Source organism: Anguilla rostrata, chromosome 1 (assembly GCF_018555375.3).
Source record: "Anguilla rostrata isolate EN2019 chromosome 1, ASM1855537v3, whole genome shotgun sequence".
NCBI lineage: Eukaryota > Metazoa > Chordata > Actinopteri > Anguilliformes > Anguillidae > Anguilla > Anguilla rostrata.
In genome coordinates, this window is record NC_057933.1 from 63,065,533 (window position 1) to 63,081,544 (window position 16,012).

A 16,012-nucleotide genomic window follows, 5' to 3' on the forward strand; every position below is an offset into this window, starting at 1 on the left:
GGGGGGAATTAATGTGTGTGAGCATGTGCGTGTGTGTCTCTAGGTCTGCAGCGTAATTCGCTCCAGTTCAGTCAATCTGGGCTCTACAGCATGAGAATCTGGAAGAATCCAGAGGATATGTCCAGACAGAGAGAGTCGGAATGAGACGAGGAGAACGGGGGAGCCGCCGCTTTGCGATTGGCTGTTCTCTGTGTGGCACACACTGCAGCAGAGGAGGGGAGAGGAGGTGCCTGAGAGGGTCTGTGCAGGAGGCACTGCGTAGCGCTCGGCAGTCTTTTCAGCAGGCCAAGCGGAGCGTACCAAATGCATGCCTCCCCCCCCCCCCCCCCGCAGTGCCTCAGCCGCAGTGTAGCAATGGGACGCTCCGCTTGTGAAAGAGGCTGCGTGAATACCCCGGGATGCGTGTGACATTCTGCTGTGCGTAGCCTCTGGTACGGGGCAGCTCTGTCGCGGATGACACACGGGCCCTGAGCATCGGAGAGATCCACAGCGGAGACGGGCTCCCTGGCAGCGGGAAGTCCGCGCCACAGCCGGGATTACCGAGAGACTGGACCATCTGCACTGGAGGGGGCCATGCTGGAATCTGGCTCTCTCTGAAAGAGACCCACGTTGAAGCCTGTTTCTCTGATCGGGAGAAATCCACAGCGGAGTCTGTGTTTCTGTGAAGGAGAGATCCCCGTTGAAGCGTGAGATCTGTGTGGGAGAGCGATCTGTGAAGGCGCTGGTGTGCTGGTGACGGGGGGATCCGTGCTCTGGGCACTGGCGGTCCCAGGTGCTGTGTTCTCACGCTCGCTCCGGGGGGGGGGAGGCTGACCCTTGAGGGTCGTTCCGCGGCGTCGGCACACGGTGACCTTCTGTGGAATTCTCCCCCTCGCTCTGACGAATGTGATCTCCATCTGTGGGTGACCGCAGTGCCGTTTTCTCCGTCTGGGCGCGGTGTCCGATTACCCCGCCATCAGAGAGGTGTCCCGGCGCTGGCCGCGGCCTCCCTCTGCGTGTGCGTGTCACCTCGCCTCGCCGCTCTCTGAACATTGGGGGGAGGGGGGCATTGTCTCTCCGGGCTGTAAACGGACAGCACAGGAAGGGGATTGTTGGCGTCAGCTCGTTTGCAGGGCACAGATAACTGGGACTTGGAAAGTGCTTGTTTCAGCAGCCGGGCTGGATGAATGGGGGGGCCCGGGCCTCTGAACACAGCCATAGGCGATCGCAGGCCTGTCAGTACGGAGGTTCGCGCTCCAGCTATGCACCGCTCCCAGCCAGCGTAACGGGCCCCGGAGCTCGGACCATGCCGCGGAGGTTCTAATAAATTTTTCCGGGGGAATTCCCGGAAGAGGCGCGCGGGGAAAGTTTGCGGATCTGCGCCGGAGCGCGTGCGAGCAGGGCGAATGAGCCGCGTGTGCATCGTGGTCCTAGAGGAGGTGGAAGATGAGCCCTCCTTTCCTTCCAGGGTTTCTCTGGACCGCGCTTCCCAGCATGCCTCTGACGCAGATACTTGCGGTGTAAAGGTGAGAGGTGTACCATCAATTACTTTGCGCTGATACTTGGGTGTCAGCGAAGCGCTAATGTGAGCCCGTAAACAGCATTGGCTCTTAAGCTTTTAAGGAACTGAGAAACTCAAAAACAAATGCGATTTCGCCTGGAAGAGCATTCATCTCCAAGGTGAAGGTGTTAATTATATTACAGTAATTAAGATATGAGAAATTCAAGGCCTTTGTTGCACAAATTTCCATGGTTTTGCAGATAAACCTAAGTTTGTGATTGTCACGGAAAGTTCATGTTTATAGGAAAAACCGGGAAAAATTCCAAGTTCTTGTTTGTTTGTTTTATAATTCCTTTCTTAACCAGTCTGTTTATTAACCGATTTGGGTAGCGAAACTGTGGCTGTCAGTATTGCTATTGTTGTTCAGCGTTATTTTATGTCATGAAATTCATCGACAGGCTGTGTTTCTCCACGGGCGATATTTGTTTCTTTGATTATTGTGAATGTGTTCAGAAATCCTGGCAGAGGACTCGAGGCTTTTGGCAGGTTGCATCACTCTCAAGGTCTGGTTTCTCCCTTGTGATGTATTTTGATTGCAAGGCGACTTAAACACAGGGCACTTAACTACCAGATGAGGATGCTTAAAGACTTTTTTTTACTGATCACATAACACGAGAGCACATAAAGTATTTATGACTTTCTCAGTTCATTTTCTTTCCAATATTGTTTTTGAAAATCATCTGTTAATCTTATTCAAAGTACTTTAATGAGAAATTTCATTGGCCTAAAGTATTCAAAACCCATAATATTAGGAACTTCATATTTACATTTGTACCTTTGTGAATATCCATCTGCATTTGAATAAAGTTTGCAATACGAGCCATGCATGTCATTCGGCTTAAGGCTCAACAGATCCAATAAGTAATACGTAAATGACTGAACTGTCTAAATCTTGCTAGCTACAGCATGTGTTTCACCATTTGCTTTGCCCATGTTTGTAAATTGGATGAACCTCTGTTTGGCCAAAACAGATTTTATGTTTTGTAATTTAAGTTTAAGTTAACTTCTTCAGTGTCCGCTTAACCTTTTTACACTGCAGTTGAATCATTGCTGCTTATAAAATTTGTTTTTAGTTTTTTGCGCATGAGTCTTGTCACAAATTGGTTTAAGCTTGCATAGTAAGAGTTTTCCTGAAACTTAAAGCAACTTAGACTGCAGTACAAGCTCTAGAGCAAGGACTGGAATATTAACATTCACTGCACGTTAAGTAATCCATTGTAAAGAACATGAAGGCATGTATTGTTTCAGTTCTTCTGGTCCTGCGACAGTTAGCATCAGTTCTCCCTTTGTTGCTGTAGTTTTAAAATGATAAAATATGCACCTTATCGCTTAGCATTCCAAATTGACATCAAAAGTACAATAAAGAATGAGAATTTAAGAGTGGCTTCTACTTGCTCTACCATTTCAATGGTCGTGCAGCGATTTTCAGATTTAAAATGGTAGCCAACTTTGAAAAGGTTAGCCAAGCTCTTGCTGCAGTGTGCCTATAATTGGTGCCTACTGTACTACACACGGAGTCCATAATTCACATCATATGTCTGAATTCAGGCACCATCTGCTGGCTGATGGATGAATGACCTCAACATGACTTGGCAAATTGATAGCTGTCAAGGCATAAGGATCTTAAAGAAGTACCTTGTGTGTTCAGCATTTTTTTCTTTACTACCACATGCACATTGAATAGCCTCATGCCATGAGCAGTGGCAATACACATATATCCTGTGTTTGTGTAGTTAGGACCAGAAGTCTCAAAGAATGCATTATTGAGAACAAGGGGAGCTTATTAGGATGGCATTCCCACCACTGCCACTAGACCTGAACCCAGTTGAACATCTGTGGGAGCATTTTAAGAGGGGGAAAGGCCAAACATCAAATAAAATGAACAGAACTTCTGTGGAAAGTGGAGAGTGCTGGGATGAAATGGAAAATGAGGTATTGCTAAAGCTGGTGGAATCAATGCCAAGCAGAGTGATGGCCGTTATCGAGGTAAAAGGCGGACACACCATGTATTAACAATTCTGACCTTCAGTAAATACCTAATTGGTTGTTATCTATTGAAATATCTGTGCCAGAGATATTGGCAACAGCCCAATAGAAAGTTCAGATTACAATAGTCCAAGCAAAGCTGTGAGATGTTCTTTCTTTGATAGTGCAGTGTGTTTGTGACACTGAATGCAGGCAATTTGTCAGAGGAAGGGTTGTAAATGTGCCTACCATAAATGTTTGAAGAACCTAGTGCGTTATTTCCACTTACAATGGTGCTACTCTGCTGTGAAGTGTAAAGCGTAGTATTACGACACAGTGATCAGCCATCTTACAGTATTGAGGCCTGATTGTGTCTGAGGCTCACCCTGACTTTTCCTCTGTTCCAGCCAGCACTGCTGAAGGCGATATTTAATGTGGACCCAGATGAAGTCCGCTCCCTCATATTCAAGAAAGAAGATGTAAATGTACAGGTAATATTTAAATGATCATAATGAGTAATACAGGCCTGCATGAACAGTGATACACATTTATGGTGTTGTTGTGGATTACCTGGAAGAGATGTGGTGAAATGCTAGAGCCTGTTTTCTATGGGCTTTATTTCTCAACGTGAAAATATGACAGTCAAGTTGTTGCAGTTTCATCCACAGATTCTGAATGTGTGATTGTTTGTAGGGCAGTGTGAATTTGAGTTTATGCATTTGAAAAGTACCTGATGAAAGTCCTGAACAAGGATTGAATGTGTGCAACTGGTACAGAAGCAGTACCAGCAGTTTTACCACACAGGGAGGCTTCACCTTTGGGATAATCAGTGCTGGCAGAACTTGTATACACCACTGTGAGTAACACAATATCTGTGCAGGGAGAAATCTTACACCGCTAGGACTACCAGGAATATGTGCTCAGGGAGAAAGCCTACTCCACTGGGAGTACTATAAGCTCAGGGAGAAAGCCTTCTCCACTGGGAATACCAGGAATATAAGCTCAGGAAGAAAGCCTTCTCCACTGGGAATACCAGGAATATAAGCTCAGGGAGAAAGCCTTCTCCACTGGGAATACCAGGAATATAAGCTCAGGGAGAAAGCCTACTCCACTGGGAGTACCAGGAATCCAAGCTCAGGGAGAAAGCCTACTCCACTGGGAGTACCAGGAATATAAACTTAGGGAGAAAGCCTTCTGCACTGGGAGTACCAGGAATATCAGTGGAGGGGTGGGGGTAAAAGCAAACTGCATCCTGGGTTATACAGTATTGCAGGATGTATTGAGTGTAAATCAAAGGTTATATTCATGTCATTCAGTGCCTTTGTCAGACCACTTTTATTGTTTTCAGTTCTGGACACAAATCTGCATGAAAGATGTAAAAGCTCTTGGAAAATGTTTAAAGTAGGACAATTTAAATTACTCCCATGGTGTCTGATTCTGAAAGGCAAAATGACAAGCTAAATGGACTTGAGCGGTCTGTTGTAATTAAATATGTATAAGTTCTATTCTGCGTCCCTCACAGGATAATGAGAAGAGGACTCCACTGCACGCTGCTGCGTATCTTGGAGACGCAGAGATCATAGAGCTGCTGATCTTATCAGGTGAGCGTGTGCAGCACAGCGCGGTCGCAGTGCAGGAAGTTTGAGCTGGTCTTGGCGGTGGGGCATTGGCACCCGTGCCATGCTCTTGTGCACCACGCCGCCCCCGGTGTCTGTTTAACGTCCGTCTCTCTCATCCAGGAGCGAGAGTAAATGCCAAAGATAACAAGTGGCTGACCCCTCTGCACAGAGCTGTGGCGTCCTGCAGCGAGGTATGCAGAGCGCTTCCTGTACCGCCCCGCACACACACACACACGCGCACACACACGTACTCACCCGCACACACGCGCTTAGGAGCGCCGTGGAGTGTGCGCACGTTTTATAGCCGCACGTACACGCGCTTCATGCGTGTCTGTTTGGGAGTGCTGTGGAAGGAATGTGAAATGTGACCTGTGACACTTGAACGGCGGTCGTTAATGCCATCTGTCACTCTTCCTGGGCCTCAGGGAGCAGCTGGACCCAGCTGTTGCGACACAGCGACATTTAGTGGGCGCGCGCACACACACACACGTGCGCGTGCATCGAAGCTCAGCTGACTTCAGACTCGCATAGCAGAGACATGTGATCGTCGAGTGTCGTCATCTGTAGGGACACTTAATCCAACAACTGAGCTGCTGCTGCTTCCCTAACTTTGAATAATGAATGGAGGCTAGTGTTAATTTTTGATATTTTCACTGGCTTGCTGCTATTAATGTCATTGGCCATGGAACTTGTGATAATGTGCAAGAATGAAAAATAAAGACTTGTTACTCAGTGCTGAGGACCCTTCCACCTTTGTCCATGTAGCCTTTCTGATCCAGGTAGTTCTGTGAAGCACTAGCTGTGTTAGTGCTAATATGTGGCGTGAAGTCCTCTCCAGTGAAGCGCTAGCTGTGTTGGCGCTAGTATGTGGTGTGGGGTCTGGTCCTCTCCAGTGAAGCGCTGGCTGTGTTAGCGCTAGTATTTGGTGTGGGGTCTGGACCTCTCCAGTGAAGCGCTAGCTGTGTTAGCGCTAGTATGTGGTGTGAAGTCCTCTCCAGTGAAGCGCTAGCTGTGTTAGCGCTAGTATGTGGTGTGGGGTCTGGTCCTCTCCAGTGAAGCACTAGCTGTGTTAGCGCTAGTATGTGGTGTGTGGTCTGGTCCTCTCCAGTGAAGTGCTAGCTGTATTGGTGCTAGTATGTGGTGTGAAGTCCTCTCCAGTGAAGCACTAGCTGTATTGGTGCTAGTATGTGGTGTGGGGTCTGGTCCTCTCCAGTGAAGCGCTAGCTGTGTTAGCGCTAGTATGTGGTGTGAAGTCCTCTCCAGTGAAGCACTAGCTGTATTGGCGCTAGTATGTGGTGTGGGGTCTGGTCCTCTCCAGTGAAGCGCTAGCGGTGTTAGCGCTAGTATGTGGTGTGGGGTCTGGTCCTCTCCAGTGAAGCACTAGCTGTGTTAGTGCTAGTATGTGGTGTGAGGTCTAGACCTCTCCAGTGAAGCACTAGCTGTGTTGGCACTAGTATGTGGTGTGGGGTCTGGACCTCTCCAGTGAAACGCTAGCTGTGTTAGCGCTAGTATGTGGTGTGGGGTCTGGTCCTCTCCAATGAAGCTCTAGCTGTATTGGTGCTAGTATGTGGTATGGGGTCTGGTCCTCTCCAGTGAAGCACTAGCTGCATTGGTGCTAGTATGTGGTGTGGGGTCTGGACCTCTCCAGTGAAGCGCTAGCTATTTTAGCGCTAGCATGTGGTGTGAAATCCTCTCCAGTGAAGCGCTAGCTATTTTAGCGCTAGTATGTGGTGTGAAGTCCTCTCCAGTGAAGCGCTAGCTATTTTAGCGCTAGTATGTGGTGTGAAGTCCTCTCCAGTGAAGCGCTGGCTATGTTAGCGCTAGTATGTGGTGTGAAGTCCTCTCCAGTGAAGCGCTAGCTATGTTAGCGCTAGTATGTGGTGTGAAATCCTCTCCAGTGAAGCGCTAGCTGCGTTAGCGCTAGTATATGCTGTGTAGTCCTCTCCGGTGAAGTCCTTTGTGTCTGTGCAGGATGCAGTGCAGGTGCTGCTGAAGCACTCGGCAGACGTGAACGCGCGGGACAAGAACTGGCAGACGCCGCTGCACATCGCCGCCGCCAACAAGGCGGTGCGCTGCGCCGAGGCCCTGGTCCCGCTCCTCAGCAACGTCAACGTGTCGGACCGGGCCGGCCGCACCGCGCTGCACCACGCCGCCTTCAGCGGCCACCTGGAGGTCAGTCGCCGCGGAAACCGGCCAGGCACCCCGCTGCTTTGGACCGTGTGCAGGAGACGGTCCCTGCACATCCCGGGGATGGCTGTCCTCGCTCACTGCCGGTCTGTTCTCTCTCACTTCGCTAGATGGTGAAGTTGCTGCTGTCCAGAGGAGCCAACATTAATGCCTTCGATAAGAAGGACCGTCGGGCGATCCACTGGGCTGCGTACATGGGTGAGCCTCAGGTCTCCGGTGTGCTCTTACAGCTCTGTTTGCAGTAAAGTGTGTAGATTGAAAGAAAATGGATATGCGCACACTGGATTACAGCTCCCAATACTTTATTGACTAAAAAAAGCAAAGCAACCCAACAGGGTCTTCATCAGGCAAATGACTCACATGACAGGTAAAAAAGCTATATATAGGCAGTAAGCCAATGACATCACATCGACATCACTGTCAGCCAATTAAGTAGGCCAAAGCACATTGGCCATTCGATAATATAGTAAAAAAAAGTAGTGCAAATACATACAAACATTTAATAATACCACAATAGAAAAATATATAAAGATACATAAAAGAAAAAGTATCACACGGCATACCAACAAACAAGTAAAACATTTTTTACATATCATATAAGAATAATAGTTAAAAAACCTCATGGTATAATAAGCAGAAGACCAATTACATGTTTTTTAGCCACTAGCATACTAGGGCACTGGAAAAGAGGGCAAGAAAGAAAATCATAAAGGTTTTATGTCAGATTCCTCATTTAGACCATTGGGGGACATGGTGTTGAGGAAATAGATCCAGAAGGTTTCACGTTTGAGAAGCAGTAAAGTGTGTGACACTGTCCCTGTTGGAGGTAGAATTACACATAATAAAGACCACAGCCAGGTCCACCATGTGGCCCCCCACAGCTGCTGGCTCCCTGGGATGCGCTGATCCTGTCCTTCCTCAAACAGAAGTGTCCATGCTTGACCCGGTCAAATGGGCGACCTCTGACCTGAGTGCAAGAAGGCCGTGGCCTCTGACCCCCTCCCTGCCGCTGTGTTTCAGGGCACATTGAGGTGGTGAAGCTTCTGATTTCCCACGGCGCAGAGGCGACCTGCAAAGACAAGAAGGCCTACACCCCCCTGCACGCCGCGGCCTCCAGCGGCATGATCAGCGTCGTGAAGTGCCTTCTGGACCTGGGAGTGGATGTGAGTGTGCAACCCCCCCCCCCCCACCACACGCCACCCTGTCTGTCCCGTGTGTGTAAGTGTGTGCCTGCCTGTCTGAGCGCATGCGTGTGTATGAGCATGCCCCTCTGCTGTGTGTATGTGTAGGCTATGTCTGTGTCTCTGAGTCTGTGTATGAGTGTGTCGCTCTGTGATGCTGTGTGAGTACGAACACGTGTGTGCTATGTCCCTGCATTCATGCCCCTATGTCTTGTCTGAAGGAAGCAACATGTGGAATCAGGGCAGTGGCCTTCCTTCTCTCCCTCCCTGTAGATAAACGAACCAAACGCGTACGGAAACACCCCCCTGCACGTGGCCTGCTACAACGGGCAGGACGTGGTGGTGAACGAGCTCATCGAGTGCGGCGCCAACGTCAACCAGGTTAACGAGAAGGGCTTCGCCCCGCTCCACTTCACCGCCGCGTCCCGGCACGGCGCGCTCTGCCTGGAGCTGCTCGTCGGCAACGGAGCCGACGTCAACATAAAGGCGAGTCTCACCTGAACACGCCGAGTCTCACCTGAACACATATAGTCTCACCTGAATGCGCCAATTCTCACCTGAACACTGAGTCTGCACTTTTATGGGCAGACAAGACCCCATTAGCTACCATGTACATCAGTGGTCCGTTCACACTGTAGCAAAGACACCATTTTACAGGCTTTGCACTTCAAGCTGCCACACCTGCACTGCGATACTGTGTTAATGATTTGCTCTTTAGGAATTTATATATGCATGCTCTCAGTTTTCATTTCCTTTGCAGCCTTCCTAGACTCTACTCCTATATTACATAACACCAGTATTCCCAGCTATCTCCTAGGTGGGATCATGTTGAGGCCTTTGCATTAAAATAAAGGTGTTCATTCAGACATTTAACTTGACGTCGGGTGTTGAAGTCGCAGTAGCGTTCTGGCTTGTTCTTGTCAGAGAGCTCATAACTAATTCAGACCTGCAGCTGTAATCTTCATTCCTGGGCAGCTCTCTGTTCACACTGCTCATGCCCACGCGCAGCTCCTCGGCTCTGCCGAGCAGCAGGTATTACATGACAGCAGGACTTGAGGGCCCACGGTGGCCCTTAATTATTTAAAGAGAGTGACGGGCCGCGTACAGGCTGTTCTGTTTTACAGTTGCCTCATAAGGACGAGGGGGGAGCTCATAAAGTACAGCCTCTGGGGCTCTCACCCCCAAACCAGCACATTCTGTTCTGTCTTTGACCCTGAGAAGCTTGTGTTCAGACTTGCGATTTGCGAACCAGCAGAACCTGAAAAGTTAATGTTTTTCTTATTCTCTCTTTTTGGGAGAGCGAGACCTCTTGAGCCCCGTATTGGTGGTGCTACAGTTAGTGCTCTCAATCCGACTCATTTTAGCATGTCCAAAGAACTTTCCTCTTTATAGTGCAAAGATGGCTGTGCATACTGTATTTTACAAGATTAGTAGGGATATGGTACTAACTTGATGGAATTAACTAACTATGGTACTAATCAAGCTGAATTGCTTGATTTTCAGAGGACAAGTACCTGTTCAAGAATCAAGCACTTTTATAAGCTATTGTAATTATAATGTGTTATCCTTAGGGTGCTTCTTGCCTATCTGGTTGGATTTGCCTAGTTGTCTTGTCAAGAAGGGTATTATTATATGTATTGTGATCTGGTATATTATCACCTGCGAATATGAGAAATACATCTTAAATTTCTCCATGTTTTTCTTTCTTTTATTTTGATAGTGGTGTTATTAATTATTATTGTTATACTTATTTTGTAGTGGTATTGATATTGTGATGTCTTTGTCTTGAGTAATTACAATGTGAGCATTAACAGTCTGATTATGTATCACAGTGAATATGTTAATAAATGCAGAATTTGCTATTTATTATTTGGCATAGTTTAAGGAGAGAGCACGTTCTACCAATCTGTAGTTCAGGCCGGCCGATAGCCTCTAGAAAAGGAAGCGGGGGAACGTGGATTCATGCACTCAAGGGCTGCCTGGTGTCCTTAGCTGTATCATTATAATGTGCTTTGCGTCATACTGCTTGCCATGATCCATCATATAGTATGTGCTTGTTTCTGGTTCATCTCCTGATCACCATCTATGGTACCTAAATCATATTTCTGTTTCCAATGTTGTTTACTGGAGAAACGTAAGAAGTGGATATGAACACATCTGTAATGCTAGAACATGTATACAGTTTCAAGTTTATATTTGGCAGGTTGTTATGCTGTATAGCCAACCCTGACAAGCTGAGTACTGAGGCCTGTTGGCAAGCATCCAATATAACTACCAGTACTACTTATTAGTTAGATGACTAATATTTAACTTGCCTCAAAGTACATATAGCAGCACACCAGTAAACCAATGGTTTAATTCACTGTGTTATAAGACAGAATTGAAGTGCATGGGTCATTTGGGGGGGCTCTGAGTGTTCCTGAGAAAGGAGTTTTTGTTACTGATGGTCCATCTCTCTTTCCAGAGTAAAGATGGGAAGACCCCCCTGCACATGACCGCCATCCACGGAAGGTTCTCCAGATCTCAGGCCGTGATCCAGAGCGGTGAGTCTGTGCTGGGACTGCAGCTGTATTGTATATTTATACATTTCTGAACAGGGAAAGTATTTTTTGTCCCAGAAACCTTGGCTCATAGTCTGAAACGTGACCTCAGGAGGCACAAGCTTATGCAAGGCCATCAGCCCGCCTTCAGATAAACAGCAAGGCAAAAGCAGGCAGGGACTCCTATTTTTAACAGACTTTGAGATGATTCAGCTGGGCATCGAAACTAGATCTGTTCGACATCCGGACACTGGGAAAAAGCATGCCGTGATGAACTAGCATTCTTTCCCGCTGCTCACCAGTTATGCTTTATTGTTATATTCCTTCTTCCTTTACACTAATAGTGGCATTGATTATGTGAAATTATGCCAATTTGAGTTTGAAGCAGCAAAAGCGCTTTTGTTCTCTGAAGAGAATGGTACTGCTTGCTGAATATCTTTAAAGGCTATCCCACCCCGAAACTCACTGTGCGTTTGTCACATGCGATTGGGATGTAGAGTGTTGACCCTGTGGCTTTTGCATTTGCAGGTGCTGAGATAGACTGTGAAGATAAGAATGGTAACACCCCCCTGCACATAGCAGCTCGATACGGCCACGAGCTCCTCATCAACACGCTGGTCACCAACGGAGCCGACACCGCCAGGTGAGCAAGCTTGGATTTCCCCTTCATGTGGGCTCCGGTACTATTTAAGTGTTCGTTTACCACTGTGAGGTGAACTTGTGAGGATAACTGAATCTTGTTCCCAGTTCACTGCTACACCGCTAGTGTAACCTCTGGTATGCAACTTACTGTCCAGTTAAAATGGATAGTGCGGAAAATGTAAGCTATATTAGTCATCTGAAGAAAGGAGTGCCAAAAATGTAGTGTTGTGTAGTAAATGTGCTGGTTGGGTGTGGAGTGTCGTGTGAGGTGATTTGCAGGTCGGTTATGGTCCTGGCTCTGTTGCAGACGGGGTATTCACGGGATGTTCCCGTTGCACTTGGCCGCTCTCAGCGGGTTTTCCGACTGCTGCCGGAAGCTTCTATCTTCTGGTGAGTGTCTCCCGCCCACCCATGCAGTGCTGGGAACCTGCATGCAGTCAGCCAGCGATGTGCTTGGCGCCATTCAGCACAGAAATAAAGCTCACCTCCGTCATCTACTAGTGATGAACTATTTTTTCTCCTGGAACCTCACTGGCAAGATATTGAGCGATTTACATTTTTTTGTTTTATCAGGACTGTAAAACACAGCTGGAAATTTTTTAAAAAGAGGTATGCAAAAGAGTTTAAATTCATTGGGTGTACACCCATCTCAGCGGACTTGTGTACAGCGAGTGGAGCCTATTGAACATGTAGGGCTTAGCTAGCAAAAGTTTATTGATGCTATGGAGAGCCTTCCTCAGATATAAATATGGCTCCTGTTGTTTAATTATTTATGGATTTGAAGATTTGTTTGGTCTTAAGTTATATGGCTGCTTCAGACGTTTGGGACAGAAAACAAATTGACTTTCATTTCAGAGGATGTCATTTCCCAGCCCTTCGAAAGGGTTTGATTTTTTTCCAGGCCTTTGAGAGGCTTGTTTGTTTCCATGATAATCAATATTTCAGTTATTTTAATGGGATTCTGGTCAGGGTTGGTAGGATATGCGTAGTTTGATGAACAAGATGAATAGTGGAGTACTGTATTCTTTTCCCTCACTCGATGGTTGGAAACAATAATGCTAGAAATAACTAAGTTCTTTGTCAGATTGAGGACTCCCACAGAGCCTGTTGTGATCTTTCCTTCTCCGTTTCTAACTCGTGCCCAAATTGTTACTCATCAAGTGCTGCAAAAACAAATAGAGCAGCTATAGCTGTGGCTTTTCCACTCCTGTTGTGACCTGACAGGATAATGGTCTACTTGTCACTGCCTGTTATGGGGGATGGGAGGGATGTTACTTCTTCGATCCTGGAGCGAGCAGACGCACTCAGCAGTCTGGCCTTCTCGCTGCCTGCCAGTATTTGAAACCCAGCTGGACGTTAAAGATTCATGATTACAGTGCGTTGATACAGCAGCATTCTGTGGCTTTAGACTCAGCAGGTTTGGAAATGTCATCTTGTTCAGTTAGTGCCTTTGGCATGAATGCATGAGCCTTATTGGGCGATCCATCAGTTGATTAAAATTTCATATGAAACATGGCTCTAAACGAAGGGAAACATCACCACACTTTTTGCTGATAGCGTTTCATAGAAACAGTCTTACCTCTAATGCTTAAGGAGTGCTAAGTAAATCACCCAGTCTGACTGCACCACAAGCAATGAGATGCAACTGAACAGATTGATCCAAGGTGCTAATACCTGACAGCAAAGCTGGTTGCCTCCATTCACTGCCTGTTTATTGGCGCTAAACTGCAGACCGGATGGTGTGTATGATGCTCCCTGTAACTGCAGTGAAATGTCACCCCACCCCCAGGCTTTGACATCGATACCCCTGATGATTTTGGCAGGACGTGTTTACACGCTGCAGCGGCCGGAGGGTAAGTTAGGATGTTTTCATGTCTCCCCGTCACATGACCTCTGCACACGCTCGTTTTTTATATTAGTTTGAATGACAGTGGCGAATAATGCATTAGAAGAATATCCATTAAGAAGGCCCTGACATGGATTATGTCACTGAGTACTCTGTTGACAGGGGCATGGAGACTCCTCTCTGTAGGAAGCTTAAATATGGGGAAAAGACGATCATTTCGGACCATCAAGCAACAAGAGCCATTGCCCTTACCTTTTCCCCCGCCCCAACATGATGGGAAAATGTATCCCATAGTGTTTGCAGCTCCCAGAACCCCTCAGTGTTGGAACACTTGTGTTTCCATGGTTGTATTCGCTACCTGTGTTATGGTGTAATGATCAAGAAACTGGGCTTGTAGCCTGGAATTCCACACTGACCTAATTTTATTTACTTTAATGATATCCTTGAATGCCACAAATGTTGAAATGTGACTAAATAAACTGAGCAATGGAATGTGCTTCTGCTTCTCAGGAATTTGGAGTGCTTAAATCTCTTGCTCAACACTGGGGCAGATTTCAACAGAAAAGATAAGTTTGGGAGGTGAGTACCTTGTTTGTTCATACGTAATCTTCTGTCATGACTGTCCTTAGTTTAATTCCATCTCAGTCTGGCTTTCTCCCTGGGGGGTGAAATTCAGCAGGGAAAGCCAGTGCCATTCACCATCTGCAGCAGGAAGGTAAAAAGCAAGCATAGCCTGAGAGGCTCCTGTTATAGTTGTGTACCATTCAGTGGCCTGTACTCCAGTAGTAAATGGAGCGTACTGTAGTAGCGTTACGATGAGTAATTATTTTAGCTTGCTGTGTCTGCTGTGGTAGGTGCCATGGGGATTTATCCTCTGGAGAATTATAATTAATCATTAATGAACTTTCCATCGTTAGGCTGCTTACCGTTGCACATTCGCTGATTGTCTGCAGCACAAGGTCATCACTGGCCCACACGCATGCTGGTATTCAGCAGAAAGAGGATGCTACCGGCTAAATTGAATAGAGCAGAGATGCACAACCCTGGTCCTCAGGGGCTCACTATTCAGCAGATAGATTATTCATTTACTCTTAACTGTGGAGAGAAGTGAAATCTGTGATTGGGACAAAAACCCTGATTGATTGAATTCTGTCGTGCTCGGTGCACAGGCATTGTCCTTCTGCTGCTGGAGGGGCGCTGTGTCTGAGCACAGGGTTTTTGGGTGAAATATGAAAGGGCTAACCCAGGGAAAATGTTTGGTTGCACGTACTGTAACAAGCTTGTGCAAGTGCCCTCTGAAAGATCATTTTGTTATGAGTTCGAGATCATCCAACTCACTGTGGTTTCCAAGCATTTCCTTTGCAATAAACACAACTGGCTAACTGACATAGCTATACATGGAAGTTCAGATCTATTTTAAAGGAAGTGTTTTTCAGAGAACTGGGCTTGGTGGAGTTTTAAAGGTGTTTACGTAATGGCGGAAGTTGATTTGTGCTCAGTGTGGTGCCCGTGAGGTTCAACAAATGTGATTTTGGCTTTGCCGCCCCCTGCAGGACACCTCTGCATTACGCTGCCGCCAACTGTAACTACCAGTGCCTGTTTGCCCTGGTGGGGTCTGGGGCCAGCGTCAACGACCTGGATGAGAGGGGCTGCACCCCGCTACACTACGCAGCCGCCTCCGACACAGACGGAAAGTGAGTGGCAGCTCTGCGCCGTGTGTGTGTGTGTGTGTGTGTGTGTGTGAGTGTCTGTGTTCTCTGCATTCTCTGCATGTGGACTTGTTTCTCTGCATGTCCATGCCCGCATGTACGTGTGCGTCAGTTAAGTCTGTGTGTCTGTATGTTCGCGCGTGTGTGTGTATGTGTTTCTTGTGTATGTGTGTCTGTCTCTGCGTGCGTGCGTGTTGTGTAGTGTATGTGTGTTAGTCTCTGTGTGTTTGTGTGTGTGTTGTGTATGTGTGTCAGTCTCTGCGTGCGTGTGTGTTATGTAGTGTATGTGTGTTAGTCTGTGTGTGCGTGTGTTATGTTGTGTATGTGTGTCAGTCTCTGCGTGTGTGAGCCTGTGCCGTGTATTGACTCCCTGTCTCCGGTGTGTCCTCAGGTGCCTGGAGTATTTACTGCGGAATGACGCAAACCCAGGGATCCGGGACAAGCAGGGCTACAACGCGGTGCACTACGCCTCGGCGTACGGCCACCGCCTGTGTCTGGAGCTGGTGAGTCTGCACAGAAGCTCTGCCGTCTGCTAGCTAATGAGCACGTTCAGGGGAAGTGATCTGCTTTGGGTGGTTCATTAGGGCACACAGGCATAATGCCTATGCTAAAAACTCTTTGAATACTCATATTAGTTGTACTATGTGTGTAGTTGTAAATGTGTGTTATAAATGTCTTGTGAATGTGTGTTTTGCACACACTAATTAATGCATCCATTTGAGTGTTTCAAACCTCTCCTTATTTTTCAGATTGCTAGTGAAACACCTCTTGATGTGGTAAGTT

At 47.2% G+C, this 16,012-nt stretch overlaps 1 protein-coding gene across 2 annotated transcripts in view; it reads left to right on the top strand.

Annotated features, from left to right (window-relative positions):
* The window catches only part of ankrd28b (ankyrin repeat domain 28b), a 36,231-nt gene that overhangs the window by 13,710 nt on the left and 6,509 nt on the right, over positions 1-16,012 (top strand). Inside the window, exons 1-16 of one of the 2 annotated variants that reach the window (XM_064348439.1) lie at positions 344-1,505; positions 3,913-3,996; positions 5,028-5,106; positions 5,245-5,315; positions 7,096-7,296; positions 7,422-7,509; positions 8,332-8,474; positions 8,766-8,978; positions 10,957-11,035; positions 11,561-11,675; positions 11,982-12,064; positions 13,464-13,527; positions 14,031-14,099; positions 15,074-15,214; positions 15,621-15,732; positions 15,979-16,005. In XM_064348439.1, the coding sequence (XP_064204509.1) occupies positions 1,386-1,505; positions 3,913-3,996; positions 5,028-5,106; positions 5,245-5,315; positions 7,096-7,296; positions 7,422-7,509; positions 8,332-8,474; positions 8,766-8,978; positions 10,957-11,035; positions 11,561-11,675; positions 11,982-12,064; positions 13,464-13,527; positions 14,031-14,099; positions 15,074-15,214; positions 15,621-15,732; positions 15,979-16,005 (1,689 nt within the window). In that variant the 5' untranslated portion in view covers positions 344-1,385. Of the gene's footprint in view, positions 1-343; positions 1,506-3,912; positions 3,997-5,027; positions 5,107-5,244; positions 5,316-7,095; positions 7,297-7,421; positions 7,510-8,331; positions 8,475-8,765; positions 8,979-10,956; positions 11,036-11,560; positions 11,676-11,981; positions 12,065-13,463; positions 13,528-14,030; positions 14,100-15,073; positions 15,215-15,620; positions 15,733-15,978; positions 16,006-16,012 lie in introns of those variants that run through there. The other variant, XM_064348446.1, reaches the window with a different exon arrangement.